General features: G+C 44.4%; 1 protein-coding gene across 1 annotated transcript in view; it reads left to right on the top strand.

Annotated features, from left to right (window-relative positions):
• The window catches only part of LOC138953926 (3-hydroxyanthranilate 3,4-dioxygenase-like), a 28757-nt gene extending 6222 nt beyond the window's left edge, over positions 1–22535 (top strand). The window contains exons 2-10 of the mRNA XM_070325918.1: positions 3295–3376; positions 3732–3815; positions 11576–11682; positions 12775–12876; positions 13439–13482; positions 14490–14638; positions 15650–15718; positions 20421–20503; positions 20953–22535. Of these exons, the coding sequence (XP_070182019.1) occupies positions 3295–3376; positions 3732–3815; positions 11576–11682; positions 12775–12876; positions 13439–13482; positions 14490–14638; positions 15650–15718; positions 20421–20503; positions 20953–21037 (805 nt within the window). The 3' untranslated portion in view covers positions 21038–22535. The remainder of the gene's footprint in view (positions 1–3294; positions 3377–3731; positions 3816–11575; positions 11683–12774; positions 12877–13438; positions 13483–14489; positions 14639–15649; positions 15719–20420; positions 20504–20952) is intronic.
• The last annotated feature ends 772 nt before the right edge of the window (positions 22536–23307 follow it).

Raw genomic sequence — 23307 nt, 5'->3', positions numbered from 1 at the left:
CAATTATATAAAACACTTGTCCGTCCACACTTAGACTAGTATGGCAATGTAATATGGTACCCTCACCTTGAATATCAATCGGTCGATATTGAAAATGTACAAAGAAGAGCAACTAAGTTACTCCCAGAATTAAGTGATCTGTCTTATGGCGAACGTCTGAAAGCCCTAAATCTACCATCCCTCAAACACAAAAGAACCAGAGGAGATCTGATTCAGACTTATAAGATTTTAAACCAACTGGACAATATTGACAGCTCATATTTTTTTGCTGAGAACGTGTGTGATAAAACAAGAAACAATGTTGATAAATTGTACATACAGTTTGAAAAAACAAATGTGCGAAAGTTTACATTTAGCATTAGAGTTGCACCAGTTTGGAACTCACTATCTCACAAAACTAAAACGGCTACTATTCTCAACAGATTCAAGAACCAACTGGACACAGAAATATTTATGAAATCAAGTTTGTACGAGTACGATGAGTGACCATTGTCACAAAAATTACAAATTATGCATGCAATACAGACCAATGTATTTATACGATGTTGAACTAATGATGGGACGTGTAAAGACCGCGAGGCCTATCTCATTCAATGAGTTTGTCCCTATACCTATACCCACTCGGAGTGTATATAAGATTTTCTGCCCCTGTATACACTCCAGCGTTAACTTCCGATTGCAAAGCGAATTTGCCATTCAAAGCCACTTTGTGATAGGAACGCAGAGCAGCCGGTTAGTTATCACTGAGTGTCAAAACAAAAACAATCTGATGCTCCATGGCCTTTACAGTAATGTAGATTTCATTCTCGGAGTGTACATAAAAGACCAGAAAACCACATCAACACTCGGGGTGTCATTTGATGCCATTTTGCGAAGGAACGCAGTGCACTTTCGATTCATAGTATTAAAGTACGCTTGAGACAAACACATGAAAAACAAACACACACAAAGACTGATGCTGCACGGCAGTTCATTGTCAGAGTATTGAACACACTTTGAGTGTGTATTGACCCAGAAGTGGTTATATATATATATATATATATCGTCGCTGTCAGTGCAAGACCTCGTATCCGACATTTTGGTGCGAAAAAGAATTATTTTTTCATCAAGACAAGATCAGTACAATTCGAAGTTGTGAAAGTTTAAAAAAGAAAAGCCCGGAAGTAGGGTCACACAAGGGTCGTAGCAGACGACGGTTTATGCATATATCCCCAGTTCCTCTCAACAGTCAAAAGCCATCGCTAGAGTTCTTGTGCACCACAGCCGTTTGTTTCGTGCATAAAAACGTGCTATAGCAGATAAGCTCACATCGAGTCACATTCAAATTACTAACTGACGACTACATTGTGCAGGGCCGGACCAAGTTCGTTTCAGAGGGGGTCCAACTGAAGGCAGGGGTCCGGGCGGGGATGTAGCTCAGTCGGTAGCGCGCTGGATTTGTATCCAGTTGGCCGCTGTCAGCGTGAGTTCGTCCCCACGTTCGGCGAAAGATTTATTTCTCAGAGTCAACTTTGTGTGCAGACTCTCCTCGGTGTCCGAACACCCCCGTGTGTACCGTACTTTCCGGGTCATAAGGCGCGACTTTTTTCCTCGAGTTTGACCCCTGCGTCTTGTATAACGAAGCGCCTAATCCGTCTGAGTACCAGTCAAACAACTTGTGATAATGCATGTTTCAGCTACTAGGTACTACCCTGGCCAAGTTTCCTCTCAAGACATCAAAGAGACCGCCCCATTGATTAAACTCGGTCACTGACCCCGGTGCAGGAAGTGTTTCCTCTCTCAGATCTATGACAGGGGAAACACCTCTCATAGCAAAAACTGGGTCATTGACCCCTGGGAAGAAGGTCAGTGTCTAAACAAGGCAACCCAGCTATCACAATGGACCTGCCTTTGATCTCCCCGCACACACAGAGCACACATATTTCCACTCTGTATTCTTCCTTTGATGTGCAGCTTATTTTCATTCTTCGACGGTTTGTTACCGGTATACTTTTTTAATTTTGGTGCGCCCTATCGGCCCCCTGCGCCCAATGGGTGACTGGATTACAATTTTGTTTAAAAAGAAGGGGGTGCGCCTTATGCGCTGTAGCGCCTTGTAACCCGGAAAGTACGGTACACGCAAGCACAAGACCAAGTGCGCACGAAAAAGATCCTGTAATCCATGTCAGAGTTCGGTGGGTTATAGAAACACGAAAATACCCAGCATGCTTCCTCCGAAAGCGGCGTATGGCTGCCTAAATGGTGGGGTAAAAACGGTCATACACGTAAAATTCCACTCGTGCAAAACACGAGTGTATGTGGGAGTTTCAGCCCACGAACGCAGAAGAAGAAGAAGAAGAAGAAGGCAGGGGTCCAGGGGCCACTGAGGCCCCGTTGGGGTGCAGGGGCAACGCCCCGCTGGGGGGTCTGGGGGCAAAGCCTCCCAGAAGCTGAGAAAATTTTGCATTTGTGAGGTCATTTTTTGGTCTTTCCTTGCAACTGGGAATCAAAATTACACATTTTCAACAGTAACAAAATACTTCAGATATTCATTTACCATAGTGGTTCAGTGGAATAATCCCAAAGACATATATATGCCTAGTAAATAAGTCTGACAGGACTCTTTACTTTGAATACTTAAATTCAAGCAAACAAGCAATGATTACAACATCTGGAATACAAAGGAGAATGATCTCACAGTGTGCAGTACAGTCCCTTTCCGAAACATCGGTTCCCCGATAGCGCAGATGATATCTTGTTGCAATCGGTTCTCTGATACTATTAATACTAGTGATAGTGTAGCGTGTGACTTGACTTGTGGCGTGGCCTATGATGATGGATTTATAACGGGGAGGGCAGGCCGTTGTCGACTTGATGTTGTTCATAATTTGAAATAGTTTTAGAAGACCAAATAAACTAAGGGTGTTGGGGGAAGAGCTTAAAAAGTCCACATATTTTTTTATTTTTGTTCTCTGAGAGGTACATTGGATGGCCAGGGGGGGGGGGGGGGGTCCGGAACCCAGGAACCCCCCCTCCCCCCCCCCCCCCCCCAGATTCGTCCCTGTTGTGAAAAAGGGAAACTGGATCACACGGGTTCATGATGGCTCAGGGGTAAGATAAACCACGCAAAAATAAATTCTTTGAAAATTGTTCGCTCTTTACGGAGGGCACCTAGGATGTTCTCAAGCGGTGAGTGTTTAAATGAAAGGGTGTTTGTACTGTGTGTAAAAGCCTGACCGTATCTGTGATGGTTTACGGGAGGCTTACTGTGCCTTTAATGTTGTAGATTAACCTTTGTCAAATGTCTGTTTGCAGGCACAATGATGGCCAGATGAAAGTGTTCTATGTGGGTGGACCTAATGAACGGAAAGACTTTCACATTGAGGATGGAGAAGAGGTACAGTTTGGTACAGAGCAGTCCTGTTATGTTGTTGTTATTTGTTTTAATTTGTTTTAATATTACTGGTATTCCAGCTTTAAAATTGTCTCAAATTCCAGCAGACTGTTGATGCATTTCTTCTTTTGCTCAAATCTCATTAAGAGTAAGAACAGGTATGCCTTTGCTTCTACTTGTATACCTGCTTTTCGTGTTGAATAGTTACAATGTATTCCATGAGGTGGTGTGATCTTCGGCCCACCCCCCCCCCCCACAGACACTTTTTAAACTTCAAAATAATCATTTTCAAATCCTTTATTGGGGCAGCTAGTGGCTGATATTTATGATGGATGAAAGGAAATGTTCATTGTTTCAGCTTTTCTACATGTTGAAAGGAGACATGGTGCTGAAAGTAGTAGAGATGGGCAAACACAGAGACATCCCCATCAAAGAAGGAGAGGTCAGTGGTTATTTTAAAGATTTGAATTATGAAAAGCAGACATGTGAATTCAAAAAGTAAGAAGCTGCAGTATGGACTACAATTTATAATGGTACTTCAAAGATAATTTCAGGTGATATATACTGTTAAGTTTATGTTGGTGAAAAAAAAGGGATTATGTTGTAAAGTGTAAGGTTGCTTTATGGTATTATAGGTGTGACAGGGAGACTACCGTCGCCCTTCACAGCAGACTCTGCAGAGTTGTTCGCCTTAGAAGTAAATAGCTCGCAAGGCAACACCTGTGGATTGTAGAGTTCTGTTTGTGATGGGGTCTGGCGGCTTTTGTCTCTCTGTATGTTCATGGATTCCTTTGCGATTGCATAACAGTTTTTATAGGGCTTAGAAATAAGCTCTAAAATTCTCAATCCTGTTTGATTGGACTTCGCCTCCAAAGGTGATTGTGGTGTTTCGGCACTCAGTTACATTTGGCGTCGCCGACAGGATGTGACTCGACATGATATGTTCAGGAATGGCGTTATGGCCACTGAATCATTTTTCGTGCTGTTCCCATTCCACGAACCTGGGAGGGACCTAAGCTTGGCGGGTCCATGGTTCGGAACTTTGGGGACAAAGTTCATTCAAACGGGGGCGAGTGTGACAGGGAGACTACTGTCGCCCTTCACAGCAGACTCTGCAGAGTTGTTCGCCTTAGAAGTTGCGAGCTATTTATATTTGTAGAGTTCTGTTTGTGATGGGGTCTGGTGGCTTTTGTCTCTCTGTATGTTCATGGATTCCTTTGCGAATGCATAACAGTTTTTATAGGGCTTAGAAATAAGCTCTAAAATTCTCAATCCTGTTTGATTGAACTTTGCCTCCAAAGGTGATTGTGGTGTTTCGGCACTCGGTTACATAGGTTACAGAGTTGTTATGCTTTCCATGCACTCATAAACAAACAGGTCCGTTAAAGTTTAGAACTTTAATTTCAGCTTAGGAATCAAACATGTCTTCAAGCCACCATGTGCTAGCTCCAAGAGAGTGCTGGGCGGAAACACATAACACGTGAATAGAACAAAACGTATTGTCTCTGCGAGCCATGTATGTTACCGTGACATCCCCCTTTCTTTAAATGGACACTTTTCTTTTTAAGTTTAATATTTTTTCTTTAATTAAGTTGAACATTTCTAACGACAGAAATTAAAAGAATTTCTTGTTATGTAAGCAAGTTCCTTTTGCACAAAAAACTACACAATGACTCAAACAGGGCACTGAGTCTCCTCTCATCAGTGTCTCCGACTTAAACTCTTTCTATAGTAAGGACCGCATATCAGGTCCCGAGGCTCACAACGCTTGTGTACTAAGGACCGCATTTGCGTTCCGTGAGTTTGTAGGTCACTTGGTTAGAGGTCGGGGGTCAGATGCGAAACTAAAAGGTATAGCTCCCTTCTTTGGCCTTCTATAAGTGCGAATGCACTCTTAGCTTCACGAGACAAGCCTTTGTGATAGGGTTAGCTGCGAAGTTTGTGGCTGATCCTAGCTCTGCGCGTCACTCGCTTGACAAGATGGCGACGCCTACTGCTTCGTCTGGCAATCGTGGTGTAAACAATCCTCGTTTTACGTTGCAAGAGACTATTGAATTGTTCACAACAGAGGGCTCAGATCTGGAAGATTCTGATGTGGAGGACGATACTGACAATGACAGTTATTACAGTGGCGAAACTGAAGTGGGGAGTGAAGGTGAAACTGAAAGTGCAAGTGCAAGTGGGAGTGAGAGTGGGCGTGACGAAGAAGCACGCGGTGGTGGTGAGGGAGACGAGACTTTTGCTGGTGTGGGGGCAGGTATGGGGGCAAGTGATGAAAACAATGACGATTTTCTTTGGTTTTTGATTAAGGATTGGCATCAAGACTTTTCCTATTTTCCAACTCTGCCACCACTGGCCGTTCAGGTCTGCATGTCGACCACATGGTGTGTGATCAGATTTTTCGGACATGTTCACAATGCTTACATGACCACCAAATGGAAAATCAGTTGGTATTTGTTATGTTTTTGTGTTACAGACCTGTTTACCCTTACGATTTTGGCGTAATTTATTACGATTTTCTGCAAAAAATACGCCATTCCGCTATCCGTGTCAAGACTACGATTTTCATAAATAAAAAAATAAAAAAAAAATAAAAAAAAAAATTTTTATTTTTTATTTTTATCAATTCACATGTTTGGCATTGTTTTTTTCAATGGCAAAATGGGGTGAAAAAGCACAGCACTGACCAGAGATCATGTCTGTCTGAATGAGACGCTGGAGAGCCTTATTCTAGTGGTGAAGTCTCGCCCTCACTCATTCGGCAAGCGCAAGTACAGTAGAGAAGCGCTTGATACACTGAAAAAGGCCTACTACGAGCAAAAGAAAAAGAATCAGTAATGCATGTGCTTTTGATGTGGTCTTCTTTGAAATTATGATGACTACAAAAACTGACTGATGTGTTTTGTTTGTGAATGATGGATATATATATGTGCATGATTGCGTTTCGCAGACACAGTTGTCATGTGCGTTGTAATTGGCGACGAATGCTGGATGATTACTATTTTTGTGCCAGGATTACTATTTTTGGGGCTGAGCATTACTCCAAAACACTTATGGGGGTAAACAGGTCTGGTGTTAGCACAATCTTCATACAAGTAAACAGAAACAGTTTTGTTGCAAACAGAGCCTTCATAAGAAAAAATGCTTCTTAGTCAAAATACATACCCCCTTTTTTGTATTGCGTAAAATATACCCATAAATTCTGGACATCATATTTTTATTTTTTTTCACAACAATGAAACCAAACTTTGGCATATGTTTTAGCAATATATTTGCAATAAAACCTATGAGTTTGAAGGCTGCATCTTGTTTTGTTTATTTTTGAGAATTTTTTTGCAAACCCATGCAAATGGCCAGTTTCTGGGGAGAGACTGGGGAGATAATGGCCAGTATAGAAAGAGTTAAAACTTAAACAAAAGCACAAGGACTTCACACCAAAGTGAATGTGACTAGAAGTGACTACGCTGACTCTTTCGCGTTAATTAAGGAAACAAATGTTTTCACTGAATTTCACTGAAACAGTAGTGGAAGTTTGACTTCCCTGCCACTCCTGGTACGAACAGGGGAAGTTTCAACATCTGGCAGTTCAAGTTCTTCAACAGTCTCTGCGCCGCCAGAACACCTGCCGCAGGAGATTTCGGAATAGTTTCATCTCGAATCTGCACCTCTTTGCCTGTTGGAGCCCGACGAAGGTTTCGTCTCAGTATACCTGTCGGTGTTTGAACCATGTAAGATCTAGATCTGCTCAACTATACGTCTGGACTGTCGCCAGCCGTCTTCGCCATCGATCTTTATTTTGACAGTCTCACCCGGCTTGAGGGTGGGAAGAGACTGGACACCATGTCTACGGTCATAGTTCTCTTTTTATTGCTGCTTTGCTTGTCTGTCCCGTTCTTTGAAATCCTTCGCCACAGGTGTTTGGGGTATGAAGGATTTTGGGAGACTTGGGAGACGAGTTCTCAGCTGTCGCCCAAACGCCAACTCGGCTGGGCTTGCGCCAAGTGATGGGATTGGGGTAGTCCTATAGAATAGCAAGGCTATGGCAACATCGCTTTGTTTCAAGATTGTTTTGGACATCTGCACAGATCGTTCCGCCTCACCATTGCTCTGGGGATACTGTGGACTGCTTGTCACGTGCATAAAGCCCCTCGAGTGTTTGAAGTCTTGAAACTTTTTCGACGTGAATTGGGTACCATTGTCCGACACCACAATTTCTGGAACACCGTGTCTGGAGAACAAGTCTTTCAGCTTGCCGATCATTTCTTCTGCTGTTTCCCTGGACAGCTGCTCAATCTCAATGAAGCGAGAGTAGTTGTCCACGTTTGACAGGTAGTTCTCTCTCCCCTGAATGCTAGCAGATCTACCCCTACTTTCTGAAATGGGTACTCAGGTAACTTTGAAGTAATCAAAGGTTCCTTTCGCTGTGTTGGTTTGCTTTCTAAGCAATGTCTACACCTCCCCACCATTTCCTTGATTTCCTGACCCATACCTGACCACCAAACACACTGGTTTGCCCTTTCTCTGCATTTTTGAATGCCTTGATGCCCGTCATGAATTTTGCCCAGAATATCTTTCCTGTGGGAGAATGGGATTACTATTCTTGACCCTCTGACTAGTAATCCATCATGATCGCTCAGTTCATCTTTGACACTGTAAAACTGACGAGCCGCAAGTTTCACGTCTTCTTTGTATTGCGGCCAGCCCGATTGCGTGTACTCTAACGCCGTTTGAAGCGTAACGTCTTCTTGTGTTGCTTTTCTGAGCGCTTCTAGCTTTTCATCTGAGACTGACCACGATGCGCAAACCGCGTCTACATGTACTAGAACATCTGTTTCAAGTGTGTTCTGTTCTGGACTCTCTGTCTCTGCCAGTGGAGATCTGGACAGAGCATCCGCGACAACCAGAGTTTTCCCTGGTTCGTATTCCGCGACAATGTTGTGACGCATCAGTCGCATCAACATACGCTGACACCGCAAAGGAATGTCTGTGAGATGCTTTTTGTTAATCAGCGGAACCAAAGGTCTGTGATCTGTAATCACTGAATTCTGGTAACCCTGTAAGATACCTTTGAAATGTTTGCACGCGTAGACCCCAGCAAGACATTCTTTTTCGATCTGCGCGTATTTGCATTCTGCTGATGTGAGTGTTCTCGAACAAAACGCGACAGGTTTGAGTTCGCCTTCATGCACTTGGTAAAGGACTCCGCCTAAGCCATAGCTGCTTGCATCTGAACACACGACTGTTTCGCGACCTAACTCTTAGAACGCCAGCGTTGGTGCGTCTGTGATACTCTTTTTCACCTGTTCGAATGCCTGTTGCTGTTCATTTTCCCAGATCCACTGTGTATCTTTGTGAAGAAGTGCGTTCAGTGGCTTAAGAATGTCCGCGAGGTTTGGAATGAACCGACCGAGGTAGTTATCCATCCCTAGAAACCGATGCAACTCTCTCACGTCTTGAGGCTCTGTCATCTCTATGATAGCCTTGACCTTTGACAGATCAGGTTGAATGCCATCTTGGCTGATCGTGTGACCCAGAAAGTCAAGCCTCGTTTTCTGAAACTCGCACTTTTCTTTGTTCAGCTTGAGCCCCGCCTGTCTTGCGCGCTCTAGAACCTGCCTGAGACGTTCATCATGCTCTGCCTCAGAGTCGCCACTGACAACGACATCATCCATGAAGCAAACGACTCCTTCTATGCCTAGAAGCATGTCTTCCATGGTTCTTTGGAAGATTTCGGGTGCGAGTGAAATCCCGAACGGCAACCGTTTGAAGTAAAACCTTCCAAATGGCGTCATGAACGTTGTCAGTTTTGCTGACTCTTCCTGTTGAGGAATTTGCCAGAAACCGAAAGTCGCTTCGAGTTTTGTACAAACTTTCGCCCCTGCAAGTTTGTGTGTCATGTCTTCCAACGTTGGAAGTGTGTACCGACCGATTCAAGCGTTTCAAATCAACACAGATGCGAACGTTTCCGTTCTTTTTCAGTACTGTCGCGTGTTTCTTTCAGGCGAGATATTCTTTCGGCTAGCCGCTTGCGAAGCTAGGAGGCGAGATTGTCTATGAAACAGTTTAATGGCTAGCTACGCAAGAATTAAACACCATTGGTTGATTCCGAAAAGGTCGTCTGCACTGGTCGGTAAAAATCCATGGACAGCCATTCGGATGGGCAGCTGCATGGCCGCCATGTTTTCTCGCCAAGTGAGCAAGCCCAAAGCTACCTAGCGTCGGCTAGCGTCACTCGCGGCGAGATGTTCCCAAGAAACGGTACTTCCTCGCCCCACTCGCCAATCTCGCCTATAAGAAACAGGGGACTGGTACGATCGGCGCACACCAGTCTGTCGGTTTGGTGACCTTTTCTATGTTGCCATCCGAAAGCATGCATTGAAGTTCTCTTTCAACTTTGGGTAACAACGGAATCAGAACGTGTCTCAGAACTGAAATGCTGTACGGTTCTGCGTCTTCTTTCAGAACGATCTTGATTGGATCACATTTGACTGGGACGCCTATGTCCCCAAATGCTAAGTTGTTCATTTCATCTACAAAACGTAAACTCTGAAGGTTGTATGCTTTCTCTTAAAGCTTGTTTGCGCTACGAACTGACCCATGTTCTCAACAGGACCTCCCGGGGACTCTATAGTTAGGTATGACTAGTGTGAAGTTTGGGTCTTGGACTCATCTTTTTGAACTCAGACTCCGAAATGACGGATACATCAGCCCCTGTGTCTATTTTGAAATTGACCACCCTATTTCCTATGCCAAGGGAAAATCTCCATGGTGGTTTGATTTCTGTGGTTTCTAGACTATCCAAAAAGAACTTCTTGCCCTGTTCAGAGTTAGTGAGATTGTCCAGTGTTTGCTTGGACCGTCACACAGACTGAAAATGGTTAGATTTCCCACAGGCTCGACATGTTTTCCCCATTGCTGGACAGACTGTACCTTTTTCGTGTGGACTGTTACCACACTTGTAGCACGAACGTTGGCCTGACTGTCTGCCACTGCGATGACTTGAGCTGCCGCCGCGATGACCGGAGAAACCTTGAGTGCCGCCTCGGTGACCATCGTTACGGCATCTTCCTTTCTGGAAACTGCTGCCGCCAACACTGGATATATTGACTTCGTCCACGTTGCTGCTACCGCCACACTGCGCTGCCATCTGTGCCTTTACTTGCTCGTGCTGGCGAGCCATCGTCACTGCCTTGTCCAAATCTAGATCTGGTTCGAGCTGAAGCTTTTGAGACAAGTTCTGATCTGTAACAGCTAAGACAACTCTGTCTCGTATGGTGTTATCCCTGTCAGGGAACTTGGTGAACTCTGCTAGCTTAAATAGGTCACGAACATATTCTTCGATAGTTTCACCTTGTTGTTGACTTCTCTGGTAGAACAGCGCTCTTTCGTGAATGAGATTTCGTTTGGGGGTGAAGTGGGTGTTAAACCGTTGTGCCACAATATCAAAGTTCTTCTGTTCGTCTGCTGTCAGAGCGAACTGTTTGAAAATACTCTCTGCTTGCGCACCCATAGCATAAATAAGGCTGCTAACCTGTACATCTCCGTCCTCCTTGTTGAGTTTTGACGCGAGACGAAATCTAGCAAATCTCTCCCTCCACGCTTGCCACCCGGCTGGCTGTCGAAAGTCAACATTTTCTGGTGGTTTGAATCCAGGCATCTTGGTCTTTCTGTGATATGTCGCACGCTAATCACTCAAAGATTAATCCCGTCGCTGCCACCATGTCATGCTTTCCATACACTCATAAACAAACGGGTTGGCTAAAGTTTAGAACTTTAATTTCAGCTCAGGAATCAAAAATGTGTTCAAGCCACCATGTGCTAGCTCCCAGAGAGTGCTGGGCGGAAACACATGACACGTGAATAGAACAAAACGTATTGTCTCGGCGAGCCATGCATGATACCATGACAAGAGTGAGCAAAAGCATACCGATTTCAACAGAGTTTTTGAGCTTTTAGAAAGATCATAAATATATGTCTGAAAGTTAAGATCTTTTAAAACCTAATTTTCTCAGACTTTTGGGGTCTAAAAAGAGGTGTACCACCGTATCTGTTTTCAAGGTTGTGGCTGCCTAGACTGACAGTAAAAGTCACTGACTACATGTAGCAAGAAGTATAATGCCAACTGGCTGTTCCACATGTAGGCCTCTGACATGCCAAAACCATTTGTTTACATGTAAATTATGAAGCTTAAACTGTTTACAGATATTTTTGCTGCCGGCTCGTATTCCCCATTCACCACAACGCAAGGCAGACACAGTTGGCCTTGTCATCGAACGTGAGAGAGATGAGACTGAAAAAGATGGGCTGAGGTTTGTTTTTTTGTTGTGTGTTTTGAGTGTGTATGTTCGTTTCCATTCTACGACTCCGCCCCCCCCCCCCCCCCCCCCCTTTTTGACTCACATGCGAAGCAAAAGTGAGTCTATGTACTCACCCGAGTCGTCCGTCCGTCCGGAAAACTTTAACGTTGGATATTTCTTGGACACTATTCAGTCTATCAGTACCAAATTTGGCAAGATGGTGTATGATGACAAGGCCCCAAAAAACATACATAGCATCTTGACCTTGCTTCAAGGTCAAGGTCGCAGGGGCCATAAATGTTGTCTAAAAAACAGCTATTTTTCACATTTTTCCCATTTTCTCTGAAGTTTTTGAGATTTAATACCTCACCTATATATGATATATAGGGCAAAGTAAGCCCCATCTTTTGATACCAGTTTGGTTTACCTTGCTTCAAGGTCAAGGTCACAGGAGCTCTTCAAAGTTGGATTGTATACATATTTTGAAGTGACCTTGACCCTGAACTATGGAAGATAACTGTTTCAAACTTAAAAATTATGTGGGGCACATGTTATGCTTTCATCATGAGACACATTTGGTCACATATGATCAAGGTCACTTTGACCCTTATGAAATGTGACCAAAATAAGGTAGTGAACCACTAAAAGTGACCATATCTCATGGTAGAAAGAGCCAATAAGCACCATTGTACTTCCTATGTCTTGAATTAACAGCTTTGTGTTGCATGACCTTGGATTACCTTGACCTTGGGTCAAGGTCACATGTATTTTGGTAGGAAAAATGTGTAAAGCAGTTCTTAGTGTATGATGTCATTGCTAGGTTTAGCTGAAGGTCAAGGTCATGTAAAGGTCAAGCATGTGAGTCGTATGGGCTTTGCCCTTCTTGTTTTTTAAGACCCGGTATTCTCAGATTTTTGTTGGTCGTAATGAGGGAGTTACACCATAAGGACTTGGTGGTCTGGCTGATTGCCCTTCTTTTTTTTTTTTTTTTTAAACTCTTGTGGGTGTGTGTGAGTGTGTCATTTGTATCCGTTAGTATGTGTTGCATACAGAATTCCAGTTAGTTTTTTTCTTCCCTTTAGAAAATGTGCCTGTGTGTTGCAGGTACTTCGTGGAGAAGGATGGCAAGCTAACAACGGAGTCCCTGTATGAGGAGTGGTTTCATTGTGAAGACCTCAGCGTTCAGCTAGCCCCTATTATTAAAAGGTAAGGACTTCCACTGATTGCTCTGGGCTTTTTGCAAATGGTTAGACCTAAAACAAACAGGGATAATAGATCTTGCAAAAACTGATCATGACAACCAGTCAAACTAAGTAGAAATAACATAATGACAAGTCTGTTTTGAAAAGCGAAAACTGTCAGACTGTCAAAAGAAATCAAAATTGGTAAGACGATTTCTGTAAAATATTGGAAATTTCCAATTTAACTAAACACTGGATTTCTGAAACACTGTGGGATTGATAAACTTGTACAAACGCTGCAATTTCTTACCAGAAAAAGCACGTCTTTGTTAAGTAATTTTTATTACACTATGTTGGTCAGGTCAGTGGGCAATGTGGGAAGTTTGGAGAGAGTTGTTAAGTGAATAATTTTAGATTTTGTTTGCCCAGGAAAAAGATAAATTAAAGTGGGGACAGAAGCAATGGCTGCATGATAAACTTTCATAAGTATTTTACGTTTTAAGACACACTTGGTCCATAAAATGAAAAGTCCAGTCTGGATATTCTTATTTGTGAAATAATCTGTTGTAAGTGATTTTGTGTTCCAGGTTCTTTGGCTCTGAGCAATACAAGACAGGAAAGCCCAAACCAGGTATTATGTACACTATCTTGGTTTTTTGAGTCACTTGAGAAAAAGTGACTCTATGTAATCGGTCAGTGTTAGTCTGTCCGGCCGGCCGTCCGTAGACACCACCTTAACGTTGGACTTTTCTCGGAAACTATCAAAGCGATCGGGCTCATATTTTGTTTAGTCGTGACCTCCAATGACCTCTACACTTTAACGATGGTTTCGTTGACCTTTGACCTTTTTCAAGGTCACAGGTCAGCATCAAAGGAAAAATTAGACATTTTATATCTTTTCTCGGAAACTATCAAAGCGATCGGGCTCATATTTTGTTTAGTCGTGACCTCCAATGACCTCTACACTTTAACGATCGTTTCGTTGACCTTTGACCTTTTTCAAGGTCACAGGTCAGCGTCAAAGGAAAAATTAGACATTTTATATCTTTGACAAAGTTCATCGGATGTGATTGAAACTTTGTAGGATTATTCTTTACATCAAAGTATTTACATCTGTAGCCTTTTACGAACGTTATCAGAAAAACAAGGGAGATAACTAGCCTTTTCTGTTCGGCAACACACAACTTAACGTTGGGCTTTTCTCGGAAACTATAAAAGTGACCGGGCTCAAATTTTATGTGAACGTGACTCATTGTGTTGTGAATAGCAATATCTTCCTGTCCATCTGATGCCTCATATAATATTCAGAACTGCGAAAGTGACTCGATCGAGCGTTTGCTCTTCTTGTTTTATTCAAATTTTGGAAGCTTTAGGTAACTAGAACGAAAGCACCGTCATCATCTGGAGTGAAAGCATTTTTCAAACATGCTTGTTAAACATCCAGTGAAGTTTCACAATAATCTTACATTAAAGCGATGTATAACTGCTCACAAAGAAACAGTGTATGGGTGAAGTGTGCGTGGAATATGAAAATGGTATACATTTGCTTGGGAATATAAAAAGGAGCTTACAGAAAAAGAAAACAAAGGTCATAGTAGATACACAAGACAACAACTTTAAAATTCAGCCTTTTCGCAGGAACCATACCAAAGAATCCTCCCATCAAACTGAACTCAACAATCGCCCTGGAGGACCCGTTTGACCTGAGACGATGGGTCAAAGAAAATCGTTCACAGCTGGACAAGGAAGGATCTATCCCTGTCTTTGGGGATCAATACCAGTTTCAGGTTTGTTAGCTTTTTGCTTGGAAGACATCTGAAACTTTAAACTGAATCATTCCAGATTCTTCAAGGTTTGGAGGACATCTCAAATTAGCAGTCTCAGCCAAAATAGGGGGGGAGCTGACTGCTATTTGGGATTTACAAGCATTCTTTGGAAGCGACATACTAAGGTTGTTGAATATAATTTTGTCTACATGATTCTTGATTTAGATTTGAACACATGAAAATGACTGATTTGCAGCTGGTTAAGGCTTGTAAGATGTGACAGGTAGTGCTGTATCTATTTTGGGTCATAGGGGAGCAAGATGTCAGAAATCTCCTTTCCCTTGCTGTCTTCTTCTGTGAGAGGTGGCCACCTGATCTTGCACACAGTCTGGTCTCACTTTTTGTGTGTGAAAGAGAACTGAAAATGATCAAAGTGAATGGCATATTGAGTTGAAGTCTACTTCTTCTTCTTCGTTCATGGGCTGAAACTCCCACGTTCTCATGTTTTCGCACGAGTGGGTTTTTACGTGCATGACCATTTTTACCCGGCCATTCAGGCAGCCATACGTTCTATAAGTGTAACTCACCGAACTCTGACATGGATTACAGGATCTTTTCTGGGCGTACTTGGTCTTGTGCTTGCGTGTACACATGAAAGGGGATAAGGCACTAGTAGGTACCTGGGAGATCGGAAAAATGTGCACTCTTAACCCACAAGGCGGCCGCGGCCGGGATTTGAACTCGCAACCTTCCGATTAGGAGGCCGATGTCTTATCCACTTGGCCACTGCGCCCGTCTAGTTGAAGTCTAAAACAACATAAGAGGATCAGTCCTCATGCATAATATTTGTGAATGATTGAAGGTTCTTCTGACTTTCACCTTATTTAATGCAGAGTATGTTACTATTTACCAATGTTTGTTATTCTTGTGCTTTCTTGAACATTTTTGTGTGTGTTGATTATAGACTATAATTTTCAGGTTTTGGCGATAAATTGTGTGACTAATGTTTTGAATAATGACTCTTTATAACAGGCGACTGTCTATGGAAAAGGAAAGAATAAGGACAAATGCGATGTTGCAGAGACCTTCATCTGGCAATTGGTAAGATGATTTGATCATGCAGTCTCCACACACGGCTGATTCCTTGACGAGGTGTGGGAGCTTGAGTACTTCTATGACCCCGAGAGCTATGCCAGCGGGAGTGTCAAAACTTCTGGTAGCGTCTCGCATGCTGGACAGGTCAACGGAGAGAGGTCAGACTAATATCAGCAAACTCTCCTCGAGTCATAAGGGGCATGAGAAGGATACTCATGTAAATAAAACCATGGGCAGACCGGACTCATCAGCCATGGCAGGCAACCGGTCTAGGAGAGGGACACTCTGAATTCAAACCATGGGCAGACCGGACTCATCAGCCATGGCAGGCAACCAGTCTAGGAGAAGGACACTCCGAATTCAAACCACCCCCCAACGAAGTCGGAGCGATGCTGACTGTGTTTCCGGACACAGTGTGGGAACCTAAACTAAGTTCTTGGGAGACGAGCTCGCACGCCACCACTATGGATTATGCCTCAGATTCAGACAGATATTTCGATATGGTGTCGTTCCCGTGGACCTTTGCCAGGCGGGAACGGTGCCGGACCCTCAGCCTCAAGGGGGTCCACCTCAGCGACTGGCGGCTCTGTTGACTCGGGAACCAGGGGAAGACAGAGTAGAGCGACTGGTCGAACTCAACATCCAGCGACAGCCATCAGGGTTGTGCAGTGGAATGCAGAAGGCGTCCAGAGAAAGAAACCAGAGCTACAGGCTTTTCTGAGAGACAACAACATCGACATTATCTGCATCCAGGAGACCCACCTGAAAGAAGACCGCAGATTCTTCGTCAGAGGTTATGACACCTTCCGACGGGACCGGCCGACCGGACACAAGGGTGGAGTCCTCACCCTAGTCCGACACAACATCCCGGCAGCTATGACGGCACAGACGGCAGACGGCGACCTTGAGTACATCACCATCAAGACCTTCCTGCAGGGAGAAGAACTCTCCATCACCAACGTCTATAGCCCACCTACCACCAAGCTGGACCTCCACACCATCCAGCTCCCAAACGAGAAACATCTCATCGTTGGCGACTTCAACGGCCACTCCCCAGCATGGGGCTACGACAGTACTGACGCAAGAGGAGAAGACATACAGGACTGGATGACCGACAACCAGCTCATCCTTATCAACCAGCCAGATGACAAGCCATCCTACTACTCCAGAGCTTGGAAGAAAAGCTCAACCCCTGACCTTGCCATAGCCACAGAAGAGGTAGAAAAAAGGACCACCAGAACTGTCAACGACCAACTGGGAGGAAGTGACCACTTACCCATCACCCTCTCCATTGCTGACATGCAGACCATCCTGGAGTACCACAGAAAGAAAGCCAGCTGGAACTTCAAGAAAGCCAAATGGACCAAGTACCAGCTCCACGCAGAAAGCCTTCGCAACATCACCTTCACGGAGGACATCAACCACAACGTAAAAGAGCTGACACAGACCATCCTAGCGGCTGCCAGGAAGTCCATCCCCCGTGGCTTCAGGAAGGACTACAAACCTTACTGGAGTCAAAGGCTGGCCTGCCTGCACCAGCGACTTTCAGAAGCCAGAGAAAGCATGGAGCAGTCCCCATCCGCTGAAACAACGACCATGCACAACCAACTGAAGGAGGATTTCAACAAGACCAAGACACAAGAACTGCAACAAAGCTGGCAGGAAATCACCTCCACCATTGGCCTCGATTCAGACACAGGGAAACTCTGGCGTCTCACCAAAATTCTAAACGAAGACAGCATGGCCACGCGGGGACCTACAGTACTAGAAGACAGTGGAACCTTCCACACTGGAAAAAGAGCAGCAAATCTCCTTGCCGACGTCTTTGAGACCGAGAGCACCATCAAAGTCCCACCCCAAAGAAAGAAGGAAGTTGCAGAACAACTTGAAACCAGACTCCGACAGCAGAGAAACGCAGCCCCACCAATGACCTCAGATCTTACCATGGCAGAGCTCGTCGATGCGATCAAAAGACTCAAGTGCAAGAAAGCGCCCGGAAAGGATGGAGTCTGCAACGAGATGATCAAGCACCTCGGGCCTGCTGCCAGAACTAAGCTCCTTGAGCTCTTGAACCAGTCGTGGAGATCCGGCGTCTTCCCCTCAGCATGGAAAGAGGCCATCATCATACCCATCCTGAAGAAGGACAAGAACCGCAAGCAAAAGACAAGCTACAGACCAATCAGTCTACTCAGCTGCCTCGGCAAGACCCTTGAGCGCATGATCAACAAGAGGCTGATGTGGCACCTGGAAACCAACAACCTGATCACCAAAGAACAGTCTGCCTTCAGGAAGAACAGGAGTACTGAAGACCAGCTGATCTACCTCACCCAATCAATAGAGAATGCCTTCCAGGAGAAGAAGAAAGTCATTGCCACCTTCATTGACCTCTCCAAGGCCTTCGACAAGGTGTGGAAGGAAGGCCTCCTCCTGAAGCTATTGACGGCAGGAATCGCTGGACGAATGTTCAACTGGATCAAGAGCTTCCTGTGCCACAGAACTGCGAGAGTCAAGCTTGACGGCAACCTGAGCTACGCTGTGAAGATCAGGGAAGGAGTCCCCCAGGGAGGAGTAATATCCCCCACCCTCTTCGTCGTCTTCATCAACGACATCACCAACAGCCTGTCCAGACACATCTCCAAAGCCCTACACGCCGATGACCTTGCGATGTGGAGCGCTGCCGAGTCCACCGCAACCGCCAAAGTCCGGATGCAGGAGGCCCTCAACATCACCTCTAAGTGGGCGACAGACTGGTGTGTCACCGTGAACAGCTTCAAGACCGTAGCCACCTGCTTCTCCCTCTCCAATTCCAAAGAGACCCTCCAACTGACCATCAACAACCAGGCAATACCACAGGAAGACACCCCTACCTACCTAGGTATCAAGCTAGACAAGAAGCTCACCTGGAACCCACACATCAAAGAGGCGGAGAAGAGGGCTACGAGAAGACTCTCCATCATGAAGAAACTGGCTGGCACAAAGTGGGGAGCCAGCAGCAACATCCTCAGACAGGTGTATACGGGACACGTCCGCCCTGTGATGGAGTATGGAGCTGCAGCCTGGGCCACAGCTGCGAAGAGCAACACCAGCCGGCTCAACAAAGTGCAGAACGCAAGCATGCGCATCATCACAGGGGGACTGAAAACTACGCCCATACACGCCCTTGAAGCCACCACCAGACTCCCTTCCCTGGACCACCGACGAGAAGAGAAGGTCATCGTGCAGTACGAGAAGCTGCAACGACTCCCCTCTCACCCAGCACACCAGCACACCCAACAGCTGACGAAGAACAGGCTGAAAAGAAGCAGTTTCAACCATCTGGCCAAGCAGCTAGAGAGAACCCAAACCAGCTTCCTACCACGCACCCCTGAAGAACAAGAGCCCCTCCAAGACGCTGAAGAGTGGAACAGCCAGCTCAGCAAGGTGCTCTTTGTCACTGACATGCCAGGAGTGACCAGCAAGAGAGAGCAGCAGGACGCAGTCCTCAAGAACCTCACGCTGGAGATGATGCACCAGGACTACAACGCCTCAGTATGGACTCACATCTACACTGACGGGTCCTCAGATGGTGCCATCAAAAACGGAGGAAGCGGGATCCTGGTACGCTACCCAGACGGACACACCCTTTCAAGATCCCTGCCTGCCGGAGAGCTGTCATCCAACTACCGGGCAGAACTCACCGCTCTCAGAGAAGCAGTTAGCCTGGTCAGCGAACACCCACCCTCTCACGCCGTCTTCCTGACCGACTGCAGATCCGCCGTCCAAAGCCTGCAGTCGCCCAAAGAGCAGCTGGAACGAGACACCCAGCGTCTTCTTTGTACTCTCTCCCAGAGCACAAACGTCGCTGTCCAGTGGATCCCTGCTCACTGTGGCCTCTCAGGGAACGAGGAAGCGGACAGACTGGCCAAGACTGGCAGCCATCTGGAGCAGACAAGACCAACAGTCTCTTACAGTGAAGCCAAAACCCTGGTGAAAAGACACTACCAAACCACCTGGAATGCCCAACACAGCCTGCCATCTGATGATCAGATGCCCAACTTACAGCGCCATCAGCAGACCATCCTCTTCCGCCTACGGACTGGACACTGTCGACTGCGTGCCCACATGCACCGCCTTGGTCTGTCGCACACACCGAACTGCCCGTGCGAAACAGGCCCACAGACCCCGGAGCACATCCTGCAGACCTGCCCGCTCCACCAGGCAGCCAGAACAGATCACTGGCCACAAGGTGCCACACTGCAGGAGCAACTCTGGGGCACCAAAGACTCCCTGATCCTGACCACTAGCTTTATTCAAGCTACAAAACTTGAAGTCTGACCTGAGGCCAAAAATCCTGGAACGCCGAAGAAGAAGAAGAAGATCATGCAGTTTGTTCCATTGATTCTGTTCTACCCCAAGCCTGGTGCCATAAAACAAATAGTGGGCTGTATGCAAATAGCCGTGTACCGGTACAGTAAAGCCTTCCCCTGGTTACACTTTTTGGTTTTGGGTCACCTGTGTATTCAGTGAGTCATAGTAATGAGCAGTGTTCGTTTGTCCGTCCGTGTGATTACTGGTGGGCACGAAAGCTAAGTGTACAAGAGAATAAATGGTGAAGTGGACATGTTTTTGATAGAAACTTGAATGCCGTTACGAAATATTAAGTGGTGATGAACTCAGTTTTCTCTCTTTGTGGAATGAACACAATTGTGTATTGTTATACTGGTTGCAGGAGGGAACATCAACCGTAACTGTGGAAGGAAAAGAATACACCTTGGAAGAAAATGACACGCTGTTGGTGCGAGCAGGACAGCAGTAAGTACATTGTCCTATCCTCGGTGTGTAACGACTTTATGTCTGAGAAAAGAGAATAAGATCATGGGTTAGGTATTCAGCCTTGTGTTGATTGAACTCTTCATTCATACAAAGGATCATAGGTAAGTCGAAATTGCAGATTTGCAAAGGAGGAAGCTTATATGCCCCAGCTGTACTTATCAGGAAGTGAGAAAGAAGTATGAGCATGAGACAGGGGTGAAGTAGTTCAGCATCAGCTTTTATGTTTCAGTGTTTTCCCCTAAAAGTATCTAGCACGAGTGTTGTGGGGGGTGAAAGAAGTTTTTGAACATCAGCTTTTTTCTTTTTTGTTGTATCTTTCACCGAGTGTACGTATCTAGCATGAGTTTGAGACAGAGATGAATGAAACTGATGAACGTATGAGCGCTTTCAGTGAACTTTTATGGCAGTGTCTGCATGTTTTTTTGCAGATACGTTGCCAAGAGGCCTGAAGGCTCTGTATCACTGATCTGCTACCAGGATCCCACAAGAAAATCGTTAACAAAAAGCGACTGATTGTCATCTGACACCTAGTTTTACAAATGCTTCTTGCTGCATTTTTGTCAATGTTGTTGTTTAGTTGTTCGAAATTTCTTCCTTAACAATTTGGATCTGCTTGCTTCACTTTCTGTCATTTTTGAGTTTGCTCACTATTTTTCCTTTTGCAGTCGTTTTTTCAGTTTTCTTGCGTATGTGTCACTTTTTGTGTGGAGAAAAGGTGCTAAGAAGAGGTGCATCGCCATCTTGTTGAAGAGTTATGTGATAGGCATTGTGTGATAATTATTGTATTTACCACATAGATGTGAGTAGAATTATGAGTAAACTCACCTGGGCTATGATTAGAGATGATACATACAGATGTATTTTATTTGCCTTACATATTTCTATTAATGGTAACTAAAATTATACACCATTTTTGCGAAGGTATCATGAATTAATACTAGTGCACTTTGATGCAGTTGAGCTTTTACAAATGCATGTATTGCATAACATTAAAAACATCTTCCCGGACTGCAAACTTTTCATGTTCTGTACTGCAAGATTTTGATCTTCACTTCTACAACTTGAGAAAATGTAAGAAATGTGCTCAGTGTCTGGATGTCCAGACTCCTTTCTTGAGTTATGCAGTACAACAGTTTGGCTTTCAATGAGGATGTTGACTAGTATGGGGTTTCTTTTTAGTTATTTATTCTTCTCGTTTGGGCCGTGGCTTGGGAAGATGTGGTGTGCAACCATGCAGTATAGTGGAACCCCCATTTTAAGACTTCCAACATCATGAGAAATTCAGGTCTTAAAAAGGGGAGAGATCATGAACAGGAAATCTGAAAACGCAAGGTCTTAAAAAGGAGGAAGTCTTAAATTGGGGGCTCTTAAAGTGGGGTTCCACTGGTTTTTACGCTTCAGATGGCTCTTAATGAGAAAGAAACAGACTTTAATGTACCTGAATATAATGCACAAGGATAGGATTTGTTAGTTTTTGTTTACATCGTGTGCGAAGTGTGTAGACTGTGACTTTTTGTGAAGACAAGATTGCTTTCTCGCAAAAAATAAAAATAAAAGATTTGTAAAAGAATGGATGCTGCACACAGTCTTATTATATAAAATACAGATAAGCCCGATATGAATAACATGCAGTTCTTTCAGATATGCTTATTTGAAATCAAATAATGTTAAGAAACCAATTACTTACGCAGATCTTGAGCTCACTGCTAATCTACTCTTTTTTCCGACCCCTTTTGAAACGATTTAATTGTTGTTTATGGTCACAGGTCACATCATCACATGGCTTGAAGTACAGATGTTGTTAAAATCATGCACAAGCACAGACACTCTCACTCTTTGTTTAAATAGTAATATGTGAATAGTTCACATACTCTTGATGTTAAAAAAAGGAATAAAACAGCTATTTAATTACTAATGGCCCAATTGAGGTGATGGTTTATTTAAATATTCTAAAAAAGTGATGAACATGATCAGGAATGTCTTGTCTTTTAAATACATGTATATGAAGTTTCTTGGGAGTTTTGTTGGGCGTGTGACTGCGAGCGTGTGGTCCTAATCAAGAACTTTTCACTTCTCGATTTTTACTTTTTATCCTTAGTCAGCCTGCACAGCATATTTTTTTTTATAAAGAACTAGCAGTAGCAAACGCCAGTTCACACACACACACTCACTTCCCTCTCAACCTCTCCCTTCACCATCTCTACCCCTGTCTCCTCTCACTCCTGTATCCTCCCATCTGTGAAACCAAGAAAAGACAAATATGTCAGTTTACAATTGTTTACTGCACAGCACATAAAGTGTGTGAAACAACACACAGTCTTGTGTTAGCTGTTTAGTGCTATCACACAAAATGTTTGGCCACCAGACACAAAGTCAAGGCAAAAGGTAGAATTTTTTTCAAAGTGCAAGCTTTCTTCGGCAACTTGTTACATGTATATAAACTCAAAGAGTGACATAATCTTTTCAGGTGCAGTGATTAAACCACTGCAGTTAAAACATTGGATGAAGTAATTCTCTTGAAAACTAGGTAAGAGTCAATTTGATTCATTACAAAGCCAGAAATAACATTTTGTGTTGACTTCCACTCTATCGGTTGATGTTTTGGATGAAAATACAGTTTAACCTTTGCCGGATGCCGCTTTTGACTACACACTCCCGACGATGCGGGTTTGTCTGAACCCATACATTTGAAAGAGTGTTTTTACCGTTTATTCCTCTAACGACGATGCGGGTTTGTCTGAACCCATACATTTGAAAGAGGGTTTTTACCGTTTATTTCTCTA

This window comes from Littorina saxatilis, linkage group LG17 (assembly GCF_037325665.1).
Source record: "Littorina saxatilis isolate snail1 linkage group LG17, US_GU_Lsax_2.0, whole genome shotgun sequence".
NCBI classification, from domain to species: Eukaryota; Metazoa; Mollusca; class Gastropoda; order Littorinimorpha; family Littorinidae; genus Littorina; species Littorina saxatilis.
Note: the sequence above shows the minus strand (reverse complement) of the source record. Positions and strands in the feature narration are given on the sequence as shown.